This window comes from Alexandromys fortis, unplaced genomic scaffold (assembly GCF_014885135.2).
Source record: "Alexandromys fortis isolate MF-2015 unplaced genomic scaffold, M_Fortis_MF-2015_v1.1 scaffold_13, whole genome shotgun sequence".
Classification (NCBI taxonomy): domain Eukaryota; kingdom Metazoa; phylum Chordata; class Mammalia; order Rodentia; family Cricetidae; genus Alexandromys; species Alexandromys fortis.
The window spans coordinates 13,553,029-13,575,894 of record NW_026067908.1 but is presented as its reverse complement, the minus strand read 5'-3'; the positions used below and the strand labels follow the sequence as shown (position 1 = coordinate 13,575,894).

At 41.4% G+C, this 22,866-nt stretch overlaps 1 protein-coding gene across 1 annotated transcript in view; it reads left to right on the top strand.

The window, feature by feature from the left end:
• The first annotated feature begins 210 nt into the window (after positions 1-210).
• The window catches only part of Patj (PATJ crumbs cell polarity complex component), a 305,836-nt gene continuing 283,180 nt past the window's right edge, over positions 211-22,866 (top strand). The window contains exons 1-5 of the mRNA XM_050136448.1: positions 211-350; positions 16,321-16,376; positions 16,476-16,642; positions 19,831-20,025; positions 21,583-21,722. Of these exons, the coding sequence (XP_049992405.1) occupies positions 16,355-16,376; positions 16,476-16,642; positions 19,831-20,025; positions 21,583-21,722 (524 nt within the window). The 5' untranslated portion in view covers positions 211-350; positions 16,321-16,354. The remainder of the gene's footprint in view (positions 351-16,320; positions 16,377-16,475; positions 16,643-19,830; positions 20,026-21,582; positions 21,723-22,866) is intronic.

Genomic DNA, 22,866 nt, shown 5'->3' with positions numbered 1-22,866 from the left:
AGGGGCTAAGTGGACTTGACCCAGAGGTTGCATGGATTCCGCCCTTCGGTGTCTTGTTTAGGGTCTCGGTCTCGGGCCAGCGCCGGTGGCCCCGCACCTCCGCACCTGCCCGCACGGCCCCACGCCTCCTCTCCACGCTCGGCAGCCCCGCTCGCCCCGCCCCGTTCCGCCCAGCCCAGCCCCGGCTGAGAGCGAGAGCGGACCAGGTGAGGAGGCCGCCGCTGCACTTCCGCCCAGGTGAGGAGGCCGCTGCACTTCCGCCCAGGTGAGGCCAGCCGCTGCACTTCCGCCAGGTGGGGCGGCGGCGCCCGCGCAGCCCCGGGGCTCCCACAGTGCTGTCGCCTGACCAGGTAACGCTTGAGCGGGGGCCTCGAGGGAGCCGTGGCCCGAGGCTGCGGACGGTGCCCCGGGCGACTCGCAGGCCCCAAGGCGACCCCCGCGCGCCGCTCTGCTCCTCCGCCCGGCGCCGACTTCCAGGCCGCGGGGCCTGGGAGCTCAGCGGTCGCGGGTGCTCGCGGATCTGGCGCCCGCGGCCTCGGAGCGGGGCGGAGCCTCCCCGCAGACGGTGGGAGGGAGCGGAGGGCTGAGCTGGCCTCGGGGGTGTCCTCGCACCCCTCGGGCTTCTCTAGGAGTAACTGGGGGAGGTGACTCAGACTTTGGGAAAGTTACTGGATTCCTGGCTAGTGGAAACCATTTCCAGATCTTTGCCATCTTTCGAATGCCCCTGCCCTCCCCGAAGTCCGAATCTTGTCCTGGAGTGTCTGCTTGCATTTTGTCTTCTGTGGGCTCTTATGGCATTGGGATTCCTTGTTGACTGGTTTGTCACCGTGGTTCAGAGGCCACACCTTGCTGGGCCTGATTTCTTTAGCTTGCCTCTCACCCGCACTGACCTATGGCCTCCCCTGGCCTCCCCGTGGGTAGGTGCTTGACCAGTGTGTCTTGGATGAAGAAGCCTGAGACCCAGAATGATGTCTGTCTTTCAAACTGCTAGACCACGTTCCAGGCGCTGACTTCAGATTCACCATTTCTAGGGAAAACTAGGGAGAGGCGGGAAAAACCTGGAATCTGTTTACTTTGCAGAAATAGAAAATGGAAAGCCATGATCTTTTGCTGTTTCTCGGGCCCTAACGGCCTTAATAAAAGACTATTGAAAATTAAGGTAATTTGAAAGTTAATACAGATGTGGAGGATTTTTTCAGTGCTTGAATTTGTAAACTGATGGCTAAGCGATTGCCCATACTAGTTTAGATGCTGTTACTGGTGTCATTTCAGAAGAATGATTTGCTCTAAGGTTGAGTCGTCCGAAGTTGTCACTCGCATGGAATCTAGTCTTAATAATCTCCAGTTCCGGATCAGCCTTGTTTCAGCGGCGAGAGGACTGCATCTGGGACAACACACGTACCTTATAAGTAGGCGCCCCCGCCCTGAGTTCCGTCTGCAACTATTATGCTCGTATGAAGTTAACATAGATTCATTGTCGGGAAAATGAGAAATTTCAAAGAGGGGACAAAACCAAAAATGGACGTGAAAACAGGAGGGGGACTTGCTGTGAAGGAGGTGGGCTGAGGAGGATGAGAGAGGGTTTGTGTGTGGAAGTGACTGACGTGCCTTGTATGCCTGTCTGAAATCGTTAGAGAACTTCAGAAGAAAAAGGGAGCTACCAGCAACCAGCAACTCATTTCAGTGTTGAGAAAAATGCAATACATCACACGACTCTTCTTTCATTCTGTTTCTCTGTATATCCCTGACTGTCCTGGAACTCTCTGTAGCCCAGGCTGTGCTCAAAACTCACGAAGATTCTCCTGCCTCTGCCTTCCAAGTGCTGACATTAAAGGTGTGCTCCACCACCGCCTGGCTCACTTTGTATTTTTAAAGATAGAAATATCGGTGTTTTCCTATAACGAGTTTACTTTTAAAACTTTGGGTTTTGAGACAGTAGCCCACTGTTTCCCATTCCTTACAAAAGGGCTTAATAATTATTTTCACATCAAGCAGCCAAGTAGTCTGAGCTTCCCTGCTTTGTTAAAGTTTAACAAGAATGCATTAGCTTGGGGAGGTGACCAAAGGACTGAGTTTGCAGAAGTCTTTGCTCATCTTGGTAGGAGAGTTAAGTTTCTAGAGAAAACAGGGCTATTCTACCTTAATATTTGAGATCACATAGCCATTGCTACTTTGAATTTTTTTTCTTAATTTGGGATTTTTGTATAGATTTGGACGTCTTTTAGAGCCCCCAGTGTAGAATCTGTTGCAACTGGAAGGAAATTTAGTGCTTGCTAGTACCTTGCTTCATTTGTACTTATTGGTACTAGGTCGGAAACTCAGGGCCTTGCACATACTGGGCACTTTCTCTACCAGCCAATAATACCTTTTTAGTGAGGTGAACACACGGGTCCTGATGACCTAGTATGGGTCCCTCTTACGGCTTTTGATACGTGATTTGTGCTGGTCCCCCCCTTTGGAGATGATCTGCTCACTGAGAATTGGCGAGGTGAAAGGAAGCAGTTTAGAATGTGTCTTGTAGCAACAGGTCATTTTTCTCCCACTTTGGTCTCTGCTCAGATGCAATCAGGAGGAACTCAAGCCTGGCAGCATTCTTACCTGGCTAGTCAGAGACTGATCTGAGAAGCAAATGTCTGCTAAAAACATTGCAAAGATTTTTCTGAAAAAGGTCTCGGTCGGGACTTTGTTGTGGACACAGAAAATTGCTGAAATGGAATTCTTTGGGACTAAGTGAAATGCACACTAGATTCTGAAGATAATGTAAAAAAATGTTAAATATCTTATTTTTACATTATGTGCATATTTAAAGGATGCTTTGTATATACTGGATTAAGTAAAATACATATTAAAGTTAATTTTGTCTTTATATATACTGTCAAATACTTTTTAAAACTTTTTTTAATTTTTTTTTGTTCTGTTTTGTTTTTTTTTGAGACAGATTTCTCTGTGTAGCCTTGGCTACTCACTTTGTTGACCATGTTGACTGGCCTCTGCCTCCTCTGGGGTTAAAGATTTGTGCCACTACTGCCTGACTATTTTTATTATTTTTAAATTACGTGTATGTGTGGTTTTGTGCAAGTGAATGCAAGTGCCTGTGGAGGAGGCTAGGTTAGTGCCCTGATATGGGTGTTAGGGACTGAATTTGGATCCTCTGTAAGCAGTGTACACACTTAACTGTTCAGTCATCTCTCTAGCTCTTGGCAGAAATTTTAAAATTACATTTGTGGCTCACATTCTATGAGAAGACACTAGATAAGGATTGCATATGTATTTGCCCATCAGGGGGAATGATGTCATAAGGCATTAACACACCAATATAAATTGACTTGTGTTTGAGACAGTGGTCTTAAACTCACCTCCTCTTGCCTATGGCAATGTGGGATTATAGACGTGTACCATCATGCTGTTTAAAGGCTTTAAACTGACTTGGTGGTGTTGGGTATTCAGAGTTAAGAGGGACAATCAAAGAAAGAGGGTAATTCAGGCTTGGAAGCATCTGGGAGGAGCAGTCCCGATGAACTGAACTCAAACGGTCATGCTGAAGCATACTTATTGACTGTTATATTGTGGGTAAAGCAATTTCCTCATCCCAAAGCCCCGATCTAATCTATGTTTTGTAAAGGAAAACATCACGCCCCTGCGACTTCAGTCCTTATTGTGCACTGTTTGCAGGACCCAATAATGCAGGTTGTTTCTGGTGTGCCAGGATTGCCTTGTGACCAAAGTTAGGGCAAAGACCTATAAACAACTCTGTAAGTCAAAGAAAACAATCACTGTTTTCTACAATGATTTCTTGAAGATCTAAGTACCTCCAGCAAACAACTATTACATTTTAATGTTTACCCTAGATACAGTGTACTAATTTTTCTTTTACATTGATAGTGCATACCTTTAATCCCAGCCTATGGAAGGCAGAGGCAGGAGAATCTCTATGAGTTCCAGGCTAGTCTGATATATAGCAAGTTCTGGGTCAGCCAGGGTTTCTTACTGAGATTCTGTCTCAAAAACCACCAAAATAGATAGATAGATAGATAGATAGATAGATAGATAGATAGATAGATAGAGTGAGTGAGTGCTGGGGGAGTGGTGGTGCACTCCTTTAATCCCAGCACTTAGGAGGCAGAGGCAGCTGGATCTCTGAGTTCGAAGCTAGACTGGCTCCAAAACTGCAGAGAGACCCTGTCTCGAAAAACCAACCAATCAAAAAGCAACAACAAAAAAAACAGCAACAACAACAAAATCCAAAGCAAAAACAAAACCCCAAGGCCTTTCCTTGATCTCTTGTTTTGTATTAGTTGCACTGATGAAAAGTTTAATTGTTCAATCAGTATTGATTACATAGCAAAACCACAGATGACATATTGACTTCTTTGAAATTACAAAATATCATGTAATTTTGATTGAAAAGAGATGTTAGCAATAATACCCATTGTTTGTTGGCTGTTTGTTGAGTATGTGCCATGTGCTAGGCCAAATGCTGTATTTTATTTTGTCCTCTCAACAATTAGATATTTAAAAAGATTTTTTGATGCACTAGGCAGTGGTGGCACATGCCTTTTATCCCAGTACTTGGGAGGCAGGTGGATCTCTGTGTATTTGAGGTCAGCTTTATCTCCAGAGTGAGTTCCAGGACAGCCAGGGCTACACAGAAAAACCCTGTAAAGAAAAACCAAGAAAAAAAAATCTTTTCTGAATTATTTTTATTCTCAAAAGGGAGATAAATGAATGTGCTTGGCTAGTTTAGTTTGAAATTTTTTATTTTTAGTTATTTACCACGAAAGTCTTGAACATTTGATAGTCCCCTCCCCCATGAAGTTAATTAATTCTCCTCAGTGGCATCTATGCTTCCTCCTTGTTTTCATGTTTTTCAATAGCATTGCACCCTTTTGTTTTAAGGACTTATGAAATACAGATAAGACATTCAGAACATCAGTTAGAGCTGGGCAGTGGTGGCGCATGTCTTTAATCCCATCACTTGGGAGGCAAAGACAGGAGGATTTCTGTGAGGTCCAGGCCAGCCTGGTCTACAAGAGCTAGTTCCAAAATGAGAGAGAGACAGAGACAGAGACAGAGAGGGGTTAGATAATGTTATCCAGGCTGACCTGGAACTCAGTGTAATCTAGTTCAGCCTGAACCTATCAGTAATCCATTCATATCAGCCTACAAATGTTTGAATCAATAGGTGCAAACTATGTGCCCAACAGCAGGGGAGTGTTTGTTGGAAAAATGAGAATGAGCTTTGGTGGGTAGGACATCCAAAACCTAGTAGACTGGCCTTCCTTGTCAATTTGCTTTGAATTCCAAAAAATAGTATGACCATAGTTCTTGGAGACTTGTGAGGGCACAGCCTGCATATGGAGGAAATAGACCAACATTGAGGCAGGAGCTAATTGTTCCTGGAGTCTGAACATTCAGATCTTTTTACTGGAGGACTGTGATTGCAGCATCCATTAAGAACACTATCAGAGACTTATTAAGTGTGAAAATTGGTCAGATTTGTTGCTGTTGCTTGTAGGGGAAAACTGTCACCAACAGAACCATACAAGTATAACAGAATAGTCTCACTTATACAAAATCAACCAAATCACAGAGGAAGTAGTGACAGGAATTGATGCACCTGAATGTTACAATGATAAAATTCATATTTTGCCAGCTGAACTATTCTGAAGAACTAACTTGATTTTCTCATGGTATTTTTTAACTTGAGTTTCAATATTTCCAAACATGTTCTTTCAGGTTAACTTAAAACATTACATGTAGCTTTAGCATCTAGCCTCATTCTAGAATTGTCTTTTACATTCTAGGGATGTGGTGTTTTGACAGTGGAGATATATACAATTTTAAAATATATTCAGTTGGTTTAGGAAAGCCTTCACTAGGCATTTGTAGGAAACCTGACTTGTGTTGCCGGAAAAGAATCCTGGTGGAGTTGCTACCTGTTACCAGGGAAATTAGTATGCTCCTTTCTTGGAGTTCTTAGTATTGTTATTGAAAGAATTTACGAATGGACTCAAAAGGAAGCTTGAGAACAATTTTATTAGTTTAGAAGAAAAACCCCAAGGAGGACCAACTGTAAATCTAGGCAGCTGCCCAGAGGAGGCAGATAGAGGAGAGGAGGAGAAAAATTCATTCCATTTCAGTGAGTCATGGAGGTCAGCCACACAGTCTCACCACAAAAAAGGGAGGGGCTCCAGAGAAAGAGCAAGAAGCCCAGAATAACAGAAAAGGTGTTCTTAGGCTCTGGCCAGCATCCAATGGGAGAAGCAGGGAGGGATAAGGAAGCATTAAGCCTTTCTGAGTCAGGATTTGGGAGGGCCGACCTTAGAGAGCTTCTGGCATTAGGGGATAATTATTCCTCCTATCTCCTTAAAAAGGCTCAAGGACTATCAAGCTTTCTTGAGGCTGGTCACTGAGCCAGGTGATTGTATTGCCCAGCTGGAATGTTAAGTCTCCACCCAGGCCAGTTAATGGAATGTAACACTTGGTTTGTATTGCACAGCAGCTGATACAGTTAGTTAGAGTCCTGGTGGCAGCCACCACCACTCTTTGGTTTGAATTCTGTTATTTAATGAGTACCCAGTAAATGTTGATCTTTGAGGACAAACGAAAATGGACAAATCCTGAACTTGGACCTTGAAGGAAACTTAGTTAAAACTGTTCATGGACTTCAGTTTTTAAATAACTTCATCATGACTTTACGCTTAATATTAAGCTCATGGAGTTTTCAAGCTTCCTGTTTCAGTGAGCTAGCTCTGGAGTTATGAACCACCCAGTTGTAGTGATCCAGTTCACACGTGCACTTCAATGAGTGCCTGTGCTTTTCCATCAGGATGACCAGTGACCTTATTTTACAAATTTTCAAATAGATTACCAGATGTTTGTTAGGAGAGAGTTAAATTCTCACGAACTACTGAAAGTCTGTAAAGTATGTTTCTTTGTGTCCTTAATTTGTCTTGGACCCCTCCCCCCCACTGATATAGGGTCTTACTGTGTAGCCCCAGTCTGATCTAGAACTTCATAAGTAGACCAGGCTGCCTCTGCCTCCTGAGAGTGCTGGGGTTGAAGTTGTTCACCATGACATCTGGTTGTTTGGATTCGTGATCCGAGGAGTTAACAGATTTTTTTTCCTCCAGTAAATTTCCTGCAACCAGAAATTTAAATTAAATTTGATTTCTTTTTCTGAGTCATATTTTCCCCACAACTATTTTATCAGTTAGTATTGGCATAGGACATGGATTTTTAAAAAGCCACAATATTATAATTTTCTTCAGTCAAACCTACAGTTGATAGGAGAAGTTCATGGCCTAGTCTCTCTTGTTTGGTGAATAGCAGCTGCTGAGCATAATAAACTTTTTGTTTTCTGTGTATGTTTTTTGGTGTGTGGGTGTGTGACGTGTATATGACTATGTGTAGCACGATTAATAAAAACTCAGAGACAGAAATTGGGGTTCAACCTGAAGGTCAGAAAAGCAAAACAGCCAACCACTGGCTCTTACCTCTATTCAGTCTGAAAATGGCAGTCCTGCCTCCAGAAATCTCAGAATGAGACTGTGTCTGAGAGCTGTCTTCTCCCCTTTTCTATTTCTCTCTAGGGCCAGGATCAAAGGCGTGCACCATTACCATGTGGTTTCTATGGCAAACTAGTGTGGTAACTGGGATGAAAGGTGTGTGTCACCACTGCCTAGTCTGTAAGGCTGACCAGTGGGGTTGTTTTACTCTCTGAGCTTCAGGCAAACTTTATTTATTAAAATACAAATGAAATATCACACTACAACTGTGTGATGTATGCGTGCATGTATGCCTGCTCATAAGTATGTGAATCTATGGCATGCATGTGGAGACCTGAAATTGACATTGGGTCTCTTCATTGGTTGGTCTCCACTTTATTTAACGAGGCAGTAGCTCTCTCTGAGCCCAGAGCTCACCAATTAGGCTAGTCTAGCCTGCTAGCTTATCTAGGGGGTTCCCTGTCTCTGCCTTTGTAAGTTCTGGAATTGCAGGTGGCTTCCATATCTATGAGGCTTTGAATTGTGAGCTGGAAATCCAAATTCTACTCTCATGCTTCTTTAGAGTGCTTTACCCATTGAGCCATCTCCCCGGCCCTGTTGGGATTCTCTAATACCTGTTGGGATTCTCTAATACCGTGTCCTACTATGCCAGTTGTAGATACCCTATCTGTGGCAAATTGTACTCAGTTTAAACATGTTCCAACTACAAGCCCAGTGCTCTAGTTTCCTTTCTGTTACTGTAGCAAAATATCTTAGTGGAGAAAAGGTGTATTCATTTTATAATCCCAGGCACAATGTCCATTATTGGAGGGAAGTCAAGGCAGGAACTGGAAACGGTCACATCATATCCACGATGAAGAACAGAGAGAGAAGCATGCATCTTTACTTCCTTGCCTCTGCTCAGCTAGCTTTCTTCACTCTTCTTCAAGTCCCCCTGCCTAGGGAGTGGTACTACCCACAGCGAGCTAGGGCTTCCTGCCTCAGTTAAAACAATCCCTCACAGACACACCCACAGGCCAGCCCAATGTAGGCAATCCCTCATTGATGTTCTTCCAGGTGACTCGGTTGTGTCAAGTTGACAGTTAAGCCAGTTTCATAACTATGTTTTGTTTTTTTCTTTTTGGAGGTGCTGAGAGTTGAAGCTAGTTCCTTGGTAATATTAAGTGGTGGCTGTTAATTTTCTTCCTAAGAGGTCAGATATGTTTGACTCTTATGCTTGTGTTTTTTCCTGTGTTTACTATGTACTTTTTGAGTTTTAGTTCCCTTCCCTAGCTATTGCCCGAAACATGGAGTTGTTCTTTTCATTTAAATATTTATTTAATTATTCACACTATGTGTGTGCCTGGTGCCTGTGGGCGTAGGTGTCCCTGGAACTGGAGTTATGGTTGGTTATGAGCCACTAGTGGGGCCTGGGAACAAAATCTGGGTGATCTGCAAGAGCAGTGAATGCTTTTAACTGTGGAGCCCTCACTGCAGCCTCAGAACTGTAGTAATTTCCTAGGCCTCCTGTGTCAGCCGCTTTTTACCTAACCCTCACTGAGCTCATCTGTTACCATAGTTTCCAAGATGTCTCCAATTTTATCCACTTGGAGGAAGATGATAATACAATTAATTTTTTTTTTTGTTTTGTTTTTCGAGACAGGGTTTCTCTGTGGTTTTGGAGCCTGTCCTGGAACTAGCTCTTGAAAAACTCAAAGCCATCCCACTAAAATCAGGAACACGACAAGGATGTCCGCTCTCTCCATACCTCTTCAATATAGTGCTTGAAGTTCTAGCAATAGCAATAAGACAACATAAGGGGATCAAGGGGATTCGTATTGGAAAGGAAGAAGTTAAGCTTTCGTTATTTGCAGATGATATTATAGTATACATAAGCGACCCCAAAAACTCTACCAAAGAACTCCTACAATTAATTTTTTTAAAGATTTATTTATGTGTATGCATGTTTCTACGTGTGTGAGTGCAGTTGCCTGCAGTGACCAGAAGAGGGCATTTAGATCCTCCTTGAGCTGGAGTTGCAGGTGTTTGTGTGCAGCCTGGTGTGAGCTGCAGCTCTGAGAATCAAACTCTGGTGCTCTGCAAGAGTAGTAAGCACGTTTAACTGCTGAGCCACCTTCCCAGTCCCGATAGTCAACTTTAATTGTTAATTTTTATCCTTTTTGAAATCTTTATTTTGTATTTGTATTTTGTATTATAGAAATATGTATATTTAGAATATATATTGTATAATATATAATACATATAAATACTGCAAATAGGGAAGTAGTATTTATTTTTATTTTTTAAATTTATTTTATGTGTGTGGTGTACCTACAGGCATATAAGTCACATGTATGCAAGTGCTACATATATGTAGAGGTCAGAGGTTGACATCAGATGTCTCTTGATTGCTTCCCACTTTAAACTGAGGCCAGGTTTCTCATCTTACCTGGAACTGGCTGATTTGGTTAGTCTACAGGCTTTAGTTATCTTGTCCTGGGGGATACCCTATCTTTGTCACCCATGTGCTGGGATTACAGTGAACTTTCACAGCTGCCCTGCATTTGTATTGCTGCTAGGGATCTGATCTTTGTCCTTACATTTTATGCATCACTTTATCCACTGAACTCTCTCCCCAGCCTAAGCAGTACATTTTTATAATTGTTAAAAAGCAAAGAACCTTATCTGTGTTCAACATTTTTTATTTGAACCCAGGGCTTGTGTGTCAAGGCAAGCACTCTACCCCAGCTCAACATCTTTTTAATGATGCAAGTGTATGCTCAGAAAGTTTGAACACCATTGCATTTTTGTATTGTATGTGCACATGTGTATGCCTGTATGCATGTATATATGTATATACTTTGAGACAGGGTCTCTGTAGATCAGGCTAGCCTGGAACTCACTGTCAACCCTGGGTTGCCTTCAGACCCATAGCAGTCCTCTTGTCTTAGCCTTCCAAATGCTTCAGTTAAGACATGGATCCAATACTTCTTGATTTAAAGTCTGATCACTTTCTGCTGACTCCAGGCTAAAAACAGCATAGAGCTGTTTCAGTGAACTGTGAGAGCAGGCTGCATCCTCACCAGGCTTTTAGAATAAGATTCTTTTGTTTTTTTGTACAAGAAATTATTATAAAAATGAAAATGTTTGTTCATTTTAGAGACAAGGTCTTGCTGTATAGAACAGATTGACCTCTAACTCCTGGTCCTCCTGACATTCCCCAACTTCTCCCCTTCCCCCTTCTGTTTCTCTCTCTCTCTCTCTCTCTCTCTCTCTCTCTCTCTCTCTCTCTCTCTCTCTCTCTCTCTCTCCACCCCCCCCTTTCCTTCCATAACCCACTCAATAAAATCCAACCTCATTCTGCATGGTGTGCCCATCTGTCTGTCTCCCCTTGTGGCCTGCTGCAACCACTTGGGGATCTGCACCATCCCTGCCTGGGACTGACTGCTCTTGGGACCCGCTGTTCGCTGTCTGCTGCCACAGTGCCTGCTGCCTCCAGTCGGGGACCTGCAGCAAATGAACAAAAATGGTCACTATATATTTTCACTTTTCTACCCACCCCTTTTCTTTTACAGTGAAAGTGATCCTTTTTATTTTTTTCTTAAAACTTTTCTATTTTTGAGGTAGAGTTTCTCTGCATAATAGTTTTGACTGTTACACAGAGAACTTTCTGGAACTCACTTTGTAGACCAAACTTGCCTTGAACTCACAGAGATCCACCTGCTTTTGTCTCCCAAGTACTGGGATTAAAGGCATGCTCCATCATTGCCTGGCTTGTGCAAGGGTTTCTGAAGTACATATTATAGCATTTCCAGACCCCTTAGGTGGTTTAGTCTGCTTTCTCTTAGCACAAGGTACTACTACTGTGTGCCTTGCAGTGTGATGATCCTGTGGTGATATTTTGTTTGTGATTTAACAAATAAAACTTGCCTGAAGATCAGAGTGCGGACCTAGCCACACTAGTTAGGGGCCAGGCAGTGGTGGCATACACCTTGAATCCCAGCGCTCGGGAGATGGAGACGAGAGGTGATATGGCTGGAGGGAGTTGTATAAGGCGGGAGGAGACAGGAGCTTAGAATTCAATCTGTGGTTTCTTAGAGAAGGCATTCAGTCTAAGGACTTGTAGAGACAGGATATCCCATTCGGTCTGAGGGATTCATAGGGACAGGATTGCCCTTTGGGTCTGAGGATTCAGTAAAGGTAAGAACTAGTGGCTGGCAGCTCTGCTTCTCTGATCTTTCAGCATTAACCCCTATATCTGACACCAAGTTTTTATTATTTTATTATTTTTTATTATTAAGACCAATCAGAATTTCCACTCTATCGATCCCATTTCGTTGTTGCTATCTTGCTGTATATCTTGTTCTTGTTAGACCCCCCTAGTCATTATCTTTTTGTTACTTTTACTTTATTATTTACATATCTTTACTTACTTGTTGAGGTTAGATCTGTTTTATGCCTAGACTGACCTCAAACTCAAGATCTTTTTCCCTCAGTCTCCCGTGACCTGGGGTTATAGGCATACGCGTTGCTATTTATTTATTTATTTATTTATTTATTTATTTATTATGTATACAATATCCTGTCTGTGTGTATGCCAGAAGAGGGCACCAGATCCCATTACAGATGGCTGTGAGCTACCATGTGGTTGCTGGGAATCGAACCCAGGACCTCCAGAAGAGCAGTCAGTGCTCTCAACCTCTGAGCCATCTCTCCAGCCCCCTGAACTACATTCTTAATCCATAGTTTTTGAATAAAAATTCAATCCACCCTGAATCTATAAAGTTTTAGGCTAATTTTCATTTTATTATTTTTCTGTGATGTTGGGATTGAATCCTCATGCATGTTGACCATATGTTCTCCACTGAGTTATAACCTCATCCTCCAAAGGCTAGCTTTTAAATTCCTCTTTTCTGTTTTCTGGAAACAATCACTATTACTTCCTAAATGTTTTTCTAGGAAATTTCCCAATGCACACTTTTTGTCTTTGTGTGGAAATAACACAAACATCCTGCTACATGCTGCTTTCCCCATCACTTGGGCATGTTGTACAGCTTTCCTGTTTTATACAAAGGGTGAGTTTTCCAGCATGCTCAGGTCTCATGTGAATTTGAGATCTAACTCAATTCCAACCGTATAGCAGAAGTCAGACACAGATAGCCACGGAGGAACCCCAGCCAGTAGGTAAAACTCCCAGGAATCTTACTTTCCTGGATTTGACAGCACACAGCCACCATGTTTCAAGTCCTTTATTTGATGAGTCCATAGGAAATCAGCTCTAAGTGCATTTTGTAGCCTCTTACTGAAATTCTTAATTTGCCCACTGAAGTAAAATTCAGTCTCAGACATTGCTATTTTGAATAGCAAGTGGTTTGTTGGTAAGGAGATGGTTTTGATGCCAGTAATATGTTCTCTTGAACAGGAAAGAATAAATACTTGCTGGCCATTACGGACATCTGTAACATGAATTTTAATTGTTTTTAATAATAAAAACCCAAAGTAAGATATAGGCGTTAATACTGAAGATCAGAGAAGCAGAGTGACCTGCCACTAGAGTGTTCTTACCTCTATCAATGCTCAGACCAAAAGGGCGATCCTGACTCCACGAATCCTCAGACATCATCCTCAGACTGAATCCTCAAACTGCATCTGAGCTCCTGTCTTCACCTTATATTCCTCTCAACACCCAGCCATTTCACTCCTGTCTCTACCTCCCTAGTGCTGAGATTAAAGGCGTGTGACCTCAGGTGCTGGGATCACCTTTGTGTGAGCTCTGTTTCTTGTTTAGGCAAAAGTAGCCCATGGTGGCCTTGAACTCACAGAGATCCACCCGACTCTAAGAGCTGGGATTAAAGGTGTGTGCTACCACTGCCTGGCCTCTATGGCTAACTAGTGGCTTAGCTGCACACTCTGATCTTCAGGCAAGTTTTATTTGTTAGATCACAAACAAAATATCACTATAGACATCATGTAAAATCACAAATCTCTCAAATCCTCTTACTAGTTCATTGTGGTCAGAATCACACCACATGCCCTGTAGAATGAGATAGTTTTTTTTTTTTTAATAAATATTTATTTATTTATTATGTATACAATATTCTGTCTTGTGTGTCTGCCTGCAGGCCAGAAGAGGACATCAGATCTCATTTCAGATGGTCGTGAGCCACCATGTGGTTGCTGGGAATTGAACTCAGGACCTTTGGAAGAGCAGGCAATGCTCTTAACGGCTGAGCCATCTCTCCAGCCCATAGAATGAGATAGTTTAATCACATTCTAACCAAATATGACCTGTTGGTACATAATTACGGCTTTTAAGGAAGTACGATGGGGCTGGGCATGTAGGTTGACTGCACAGTGCTCTCCTAGTGTGTGTAAGATTCTGATCTTCGATGCTCTGGTGGCAGGGAGGATTTGGCTGATGGTGATGTGTTGACTGAGATTTCTGTCCCACCCAGCCCTGCAGTTGTTCAGTCCCAAAGAAATCACACAGAGATCTACATTAATCATAAACTGATTGGCCTATTAGCTCAGGTTTCTTATTAACTCTTATAAATTATATTAGCCCATAATTCTTGTCTGTTTTAGCCATGTGGCTTGGTACCTTTTTTGGCGAGGCAGTCACATCTATGTGTCTGGATGACGACTGCAGACTGAAACTTCCCTCTTCCCATAATTCTCGTTGCCACGCCTCTACTTTTTGCATGGTCGTCATTGCCCCGCCTATACTTCCTGCCTGGCTACTGGCCAATCAACATTTTATTAAAAATAATACAAGTGACAGGATAAAAGACCTTTGTCCCACAGCAGTGATGATTGTGACTGACCTAATCATTTCTTTGTGTATATTTGTTTTCAATCTCTTGGAGACACTTTTTTTTTTTAAAGTGATGTACTAAATCAAAAACAAATCCATTCACACACAAAAAAATTGGGCCTGGAGAGATGTCTCAGGGGTTAAGAGTACTTGGATGTTCTTCTAGAAGACCTGAGTTCAATTCCCAGCACCTACATGACAGTTCACAACTGTCTGTACCTTCAGTTTTAGGGGATCTGAACCCTCATAGAGGCATATATGCAGACAAAACACCAACACACATAAAAAGTGAAAATACATCATTAAAAAATCCAGAAAATTCTGAGGACTATACAGAAATAGTTTTCTAAAGGAAGCCTTTCTTTTTTAAAATTTGTTTTTACATGATTATTTTATTTGTATGTATTTACTTTCAGATTGGGTCTTGTTGGCCTGGATGGAATTTAAGGAGACCTTTTCTGTCTTGAAAGCCTTTATTTCCATAAGCCTTTCTTTACTTATACAAACTAAAAATGTCTCTGTTTCCTGTTTCCCAGCTAGCCATGCCTCAGGAATCCATGGATTTTTGGACTGTGTACCTGACATTTTGGAATAAAGGTCTCTGTTAAAGCGTATTTGTGAGGCAGGCTGGGAAGGAGAGAGCCACATGCTGTGACCTTTCTTCCTGAACTCGAGCATACTCAGGCTTACTCTGTCATTTTAGTGACTGGTGATAATTGACTTTTGCAGGAGTTTTTCTATGTAAAAAGAATGTAAAAACTACTCCTGTGTGTACATCATTGGAGAGAGAGAGAGAGCGCGCGAGCCAGCCAGAAATTGAAATCCTGGTAAAAGAGAATTACATTAAATTTATACCTCTCCATTTGTAGGCACTAAATTGTCCTCCTAAAAGGTTGTGCAGTCTGTCCTCCTGCCTGCTTTTCAGAGACGTCTGGGGGCAGACTCTTGCTGTTCTTTTAATGATCCAGTCATTCATACTATACTAGACATTCAACTATAACAATGGCATCTTACAGTTTTGAGCTTGCATTCTTTGCTTTATCAATATTGATTGATTAATGGCCTTCAGACTGGTTTTGGGCGCTGTGCTCATATAAAAAGAACAGTGCCATCCTGGCTGTCCTCATAGCTGCCTGTTCGATTGTTGTGAGGATTGTGCAGTTGTGGTGCTGAGTACATGAGGAGTGTTTCTGAGATGCTCTGATCTCAGGTTTTTGGGGAATTTTCACATGGGGAACATTTGCATAGACTGCCTGGATCCCTACCAATGCTGATGACAGCCTTATTGGTTTTGTTGTTGACACATCATCTCTTGTAGCCCATTCCAGCCTTGAACACCTGGTCCTCCTTCCAGGTGTTGGGATTACAGTTATGTGGTGCTGGGGGTGGAACCTGGGGCTTCCTGCATACTGGTTAAGAACTCTACCACCTGCACCACATCCCTACCCCAAACCCCAGTACTCTACTTTTTGGATTCACCCTTATTGTATGTGTCAGAAACTTTTTTCCCTGAATATTATATTTATGTAACATTTATTTGTTTATCCACTAGTATGACTGGGCATCTCAGTATTTCTGGTTGGGACCTTTTACAAATCATACTATATACTTTCACGTACAGGTCATATTTTCATTTCTCTTGGGTAAATATGAGCAGAAGGGGTAGATTATATAATTAGTGCATTATAAATTTTGACTTTATAAGAAACTACTTATGATTTAAACTATAAAAAAATTAATAAAAATAAAGTACCAAATAATTTCCCAAAGTGGTGTGCCATTTTATTTCCCTACTAACAGCATGTGATAGCTGTAGCTGCTTTGCAGCCTTGCCAGCACTCACGCTGGTCTTTTTAGATTTTCCCCATCTGAGTGGACATGGATTGATGCCTTTATGTGGTCTTAATTTGAATTTCACTAAGAACAGTTTTGACAAAGAGTGTTCTTGAAGTTTGTTTTATTTTCCTCTGTAGGACTACAGACATACTTCTATAATTAAGGTTAATTTTTTTCCTATAGGCTTTTTGAAAGTGATTGAAAGGGATAATCCAAAATGCCTGAAAATCCTGCAGCAGGTATAGAAGCTATAACTTTTTATTGTTCAATTACTTCATTTAGAAGTGGATGGTGAGATGGTGTCTAACATGAGCTCTGATCGCCTTTCTCTAACCAAGAGAAAATGCAGGTGCTGCAGGTCCTTGACCGCCTGAGACTGAGACTACAGGAGAAGGGAGACACGACACAGAACGAGAAGCTGTCCGTGTTTTATGAGACGCTGAAGAGCCCTCTCTTCAACCAGATCCTCACTCTCCAGCAGTCCATCAAGCAGCTCAAGGGACAAGTGAGTGGTTCCTTGGCCTTACCTTGGTGGCTCCAGATCAGTGGAGGAGTATAGGAGGATCGTCACTCTTAGGTTAGCAACTGTGCATGGGGCCCTGCAAGCTGTGGGCAGCCTTGGTGGATGGTATAAGTGTGGATGAAGTTCATGTTGGGCTTTGGAGTGTGATAAATCATTAATGATCAAGTGCTTTAGGATCTTAACATTTTCTTCAAAATTATAAAATAGCTTCCAATTTTATTTCTTTGTTATATGGTGTTGAGACTGATCCCAGGGCCTTGTGTCTGCTGGAACCCTACCACTACACCCCATTCTCAGCTCTTGACATTTATTATCTGTTTAATTACTTTTTTCATTACATTTTGTTTATTTTGTGTGTGTGTGCATGTATGTATGTAGTATGTATATGGGCATGTGTGGCAGTCAGAGGACAACTGTGTCAGTTGATTCCCTCCTTATACAATGAGGGTCCCAGAGATCCAGCTCTGGTCATCAGGCTTGGCAGCAAGTGCCTTTATCTTCTGAGCCCTCTTGTCTACTCTCTCTGTCTTCTCTTTCTCTTTTTAATAAACAAGTGTATTGATTGATTTTCTTGTGCGTATGATGTATGTGCATGTTTGTGTGGAAGGTGCATGTGGAGGCCTGAGTACAATCTGAAGTATTGTGCGTGGGTTTCAGGAATCTGAGCTCAGGACATCAGCATGGCGTAGGAAGCACGTTTACTCAGAGTCCTCTCCTGGCCCTTGCTGTTTATTTAATAATAGATTGTCAATTTCATGCAAGTAAACAGTGTATCTTGAACATATTTCCCCTAGCTTCTAACAAATTCTCTCCAGGTACCTCTATTATGTCCTTTTTTCTGCTTCATCATTTTCTTTCTTTCTTTCTTTCTTTCTTTCTTTCTTTCTTTCTTTCTTTCTTTCTTTCTTTTTTTAAACTCACTGGGTTCTATTAATATTGCCTGTTGGGGTACTGATTGATCTTCTTAGCTTGATCTTGTTTGTGTTTGACATTTATTCTTTTTGAAAATGTTAATTTTATTGTTTATCTATTTGAGACAGGGTCTTACTGTATAGTCCTGGCTGTCCTGGAACTCACATAGACCCACTTGCAAAGTGCTGGGATTAAAAGGCTTGTCCCACTGTGCCAGACCCCCATTTATAACATTTTTACCTTATACTCTCACCCTTACAACCTCTCTCGTGTTCTCCTCCTACTCCCACTAAACTTCTTTACCTCTTCTCCTTTAATTATTCATATTCATACATATATGTATATATGATACAGTCCACTGGTACCATTTAGTGTTGCTCATATGTATATATGTTGAGGGATGACCATTTTTTAATCTATCAGGGTTCTGTCCCTGAAGAAGACTGGCTCTCTCTTTTACCTGCTACTCATCGAGGGTGGGACTTTTTAAGACTCTCCCTATCCATGTTGGTACATCAGCTGGCATTATCTTTATGTAGGTCTTGTTTAGGTCATCATATTGTAAGGATTCCATGTATGCAGCTCTTTGTCATACATATAAGAAACTATCTTCACATTTATTATTATTTTTTAAGTCTATGGATGTTTTGCTTATATTTTATAGTTGCATCACCTTGTGTGTGCCTGGTACCTGCAGAGGTTAGAATAGGGTGTTGGATTCCCTAGACTAGAGTTAGAGATGGTTGTGAGCCACCATGTGTGTGCTGGGAATTGAACCCAGATCTTTTGGAAGAGCAGCAAGTGTTCTTAACTACTGAGCCATCTCTCCATCCCTCTTTAACATTTGTTATTAACGTTTTTATTCTACTGTGTGGGCACTTGTATTAGCCAGTGTTTTATAAAAGTTACTTCTTGTAATGATAGGGTGCTCTTTTTTTAGAGTGTTTAAGTGGCCTTGTGATTCACTTGCCATTAATATTATACAAGGATGTTGAGTGCCTCAATTTTCATATTCACCAAGTGGGATAATGAATGACATCAGTTGGGCTATTACAAAAGATTCAGTGAGATAATATGATATCCATGTAGGAATCTTGTCTAGTGCCTGGCTCTTAGAAACAATGATTAAATACTGTTGCTGTGAGTATTATTGTTTGCTTGCTTTGGTTCTTTTGTGGCTCCTCCATGGAGATATATAGATAAATACAAAAGGGCCCAGTATCTTACATAGGTGTGTCAAGAATAAATTTTAAAAATAAATATCTTTTATAATATTAAAAAGCTTTTTCCTTAAGAACATACTGATTTGCTTATAGGTACTTTATTTGTTTTCTCTAATTAGGAATTTATTTTGTTGGGCGGTGGTGGTGCACACTTTTAATCCTAGCACATGGGAGGTAGAAGCAGATGGATCTCTTTGAGTTTAAAATAGCCTGGTCTACAGAACTAGTTCCAGGACAGCCAGGGCTACACAAAGAAACCTTGTCTCAGTAGAACAAAACAAAACAAAAAAACCTCCATTATTTTAGTTATGTGCATGTAAGTGTGTGTAGGGTGGCAGAGGTGTCAGATTCATTGGAGCTGGAGTACAGGTGGCTGTGCACTGCTGATATGGATGCTATTGTACTTGGAAGAGTAGTATAACTACTGAGCCATCTCTCAACACACACACACACACACACACACACACACACACACACACACACACGGTTGTGAGCCACAGTGTGTGCTATGAACTGAACCCAGATCTTTTGGAAGAGCAGCAACTGCTCTTAACTACTGAGCCATCTCTCTATCCTCCTTGTTAATGTTGTTTTAGTTTACTGTGTTGGCACTTATATCAGCCAGTGTTTTTTATTCTCTCTCTCTCTCTCTCTCTCTCTCTCTCTCTCTCTCTCTCTCTCTCTNTCTCTCTCTCTCTCTCTCTCTCTCTCTGTCACCCACACACACACTGCACTCACACACATACACCCCTACAATCTACGTCTCACTTTTTTCCCTCTCTCCCTGCCTGCCTGCCTCTCTCCCTTCCTTCACTTTGTAGCTCTGGTTGGCTTGCTAAATATAGAGAGCAGGTTGACCTTTTACTCATAGAGGTCTTCCTGCCTCTGTGTCCGAATACTGGGCTTAAAGTCATGTGCCACCATGCTGGCCCTTTACTTCTTTAATATGTATATAAATTATACATATAATGCAATAGATAGAGATTGTTTCTTTTCTATAGACTTCTGTTGATTATTTTCTTATCTTTCCAATAGCTTAACCATATTCCTTCGGATTGTTCAGCCAACTTTGAATTTTCTCGGAAGGGTTTGTTAGTGTTCACGGATGGTTCCATTACAAATGGGAATGCCCACAGATCTTGTAGTAATTTAACTGCATCTGGATTGTTGCCTTGGAACCCAAAGTCAGGAAATGAAGACTTTAACTCAGTCATTCAGCAGATGGCTCAGGTAAGGTTATGTCATGTCACTGAGTATTTAGCTTCATTAGTTTTTCTTCTGTTTCACTTTTTAAAGGAGAATTATTCTTTTTGTCTTAAAATTACTATGTATTTTGTTTGCTTATACTGGTAGGAGGAATTGTGTTTATTCCTAACCAGGAACTCGCCATTAAATTACAGGACAGTAGGATATACTCGCAGCAGCCTGCAGCCCAGCAGCATTCTGCAGACTGAGGCAGGGGACCTCCAGTTTGAGGCCAGCTTGAGCTGCATAGACAGATGCCCTGTCTGAAATGATAAGAAAAAGAAAACAAAACAGAACACTATAAGAAAATTTCTGTTATACTTTTATATCAAAATGGAATTTGTGAATTACAATGAATATAATTTGGAAGATCTAGGGAAATATTAGAATGGATAGTTTAACTGTAGCCCCTAATACCTACCAAGAAGTAAATAATAGACAACTGAAGTTTTTGACTTTTTAAAGAAAATTTAGAATTCTTGTTGAAGAATTGAGATTGGTTGCTGACACTCACGTTGGGTGGCTCACAAATGCCTATTATAACTCCAGCTCCAGGGATCCAGCCCTTTTCTGGCCTCACAGGCGGAGGCGGTTCATGTGCACATACTTGTGCACAGATTGATACCTATACACATAATTCAAAATAAAGTCAATCTTAAAAATAAGAAGCTGGGTTTGGAGGCACACACCCTTTAATTCTAGCACTTTGGGGGCAGAGGTAGGAGGATCTCAGTGAGTTTGAGGCCGGCCTGGTCTACAGAGTGAGTTCAGAACCGCTGGGACTGCACAAAGAACTCTGTATCAGAAAACCAAAAGAGAGGAAAATAAGTCAGTAAGTATGTAAGTAAGTAAATAAATAAATAAGTTTGGGTTTGGGAATGAAAAGGAAATTGTTTCAAGTCACAGTAGTGGAAAATATCCTAGTTCTTCATGACTTTAAGCTCCATCTGTTCTGCATGAGGCCCTTGTGATGTGATTGTTTTTATGATGCTCTCACACTGTACATGTAGTTGTTAACCAAAATGGTGACATACTCTGCAGTCCTGGGACTCTGCAGCCTTTTGAAATGATCAAGTGAATGGATTCATTAATTCATTACTGTGGATGTAAAACAGAATGATATAAATGCAGCTGGTTCTGACTGGACTGAACACTAACATGCTTCTGGCATATCTGATTTGCCTTCTTTTCTAAAAATGTGTTTTGCATCAAGGGGAATTTAAAGAAATTTATGCACAAAGTAATTGAGAATTTACTATGGGAAAGGGTGTTTGTTTTCAGTTTTTGTCCAGCGCAGAATCTATCTCATAATGTGGATGAATTGTAAAATGCTTCTCAGTGCTGTACTCTGTGCTTTGCTAAAAACAGTCAAGTTAAAAGGTTTCCAGAGCCAGCATATCACCAGAACACTGAGCATATTCAGACTGATAGTGACAACATAGGAGAAGCGGCTGTGTGTTGTGCAGTTCGGTTCTGTGGAAAGGTGACGTTTGGATGCACATCATGGTTCTTTTTCCTTTCTGATTTTCCCCCCTTCGTTAGGGTCGGCATGTTGAATATATAGATATAGAACGCCCTTCAACTGGAGGCCTTGGATTCAGTGTGGTGGCCCTGAGAAGCCAAAGTCTGGGATTAATTGAAATCTTTGTGAAGGAGGTTCATCCAGGGAGTGTAGCAGACAGGTGAGGAAGTTCATTTTGTACTTGGTCCATGTTTTCCTGACAGCTCTGGAAATGTTACTATAAAGAGAATAAGAAACTAGCAGTAAAAACAGTAGCAGTAGCACCCAGTGCTGGTTAGCTCTCTAGGGGTTCTTTAACCCCACTGTCTCCACATAAACCTGCTGTTGTGTTTGAAGGGTTCCACACAAAGTTTTTGTGTCTTTGATTTCTAGTCTAGATAACTATTCAGGTAGCAGTAGTAGCAGAATATGATTACAAAATTCTGTCAATATTTTTTCACATTTATTCTGTCTTTATAGATGATTACTTCTAGTCTCTTTTTTTTTAAATATTTATTTATTTATTATGTATACAATATTCTGTCTGTGTGTATGTCTGCAGGCCAGAAGAGGGCACCAGACCTCATTCCAGATGGTTGTGAGCCACCATGTGGTTGCCGGGAATTGAACTCAGGACCTTTGGAAGAGCAGGCAATGCTCTTAACCACTGAGCCATCTCTCCAGCCCCCTACTTCTAGTCTCTTTAACTCAAAATTTAAAATGACAGATCCACTGGGTTATAATCCAAATAGTATAAATTTTCCATTTTGAAGGGATGTTTAATACACTCTGTGTTTCTGTCATTCCCATTATTCTAGATAATAGATCCATTGGCTTATAATCCAAATAGTATAAATCTTATACCATTTTGAAGGGATGTTTAATATACTCAGTGTGTTACTGTCATTTCCATTATTCTAGAAATAGTAAAAATTCTTGAAACTTCATCTACTAGAAAAAGAGCTCCCACTTGTTATATATGTTTACGGCCACTCCCAGCTTCTTCCTCCTTTCATCTTCTGTTAACAACTTGCTTTTTAAGAAGAGCATCTATCTATAAAGTTCTGGAACATCCTGGGAAGTGCTGGTATAATAATGGGTTATCCTTCCTGACTGTGTATTGGATGTTCTGATACAGGATGCTCTTATCTATGATGTGAGAGTCAGTCTTCCTTGAAGCCTGACCTTCTGCTGTGTAGTCAGTGAGCCTCTGGCAGTGTACACACGTCTTTAGCTTCAACATTTACTTCTCAGTTCCTTTAAAAGCTGATTTTGAGGCTCAGTCTTAGTCCATTTTCCTATAACAGAATGCCTGAAGGTTTTTT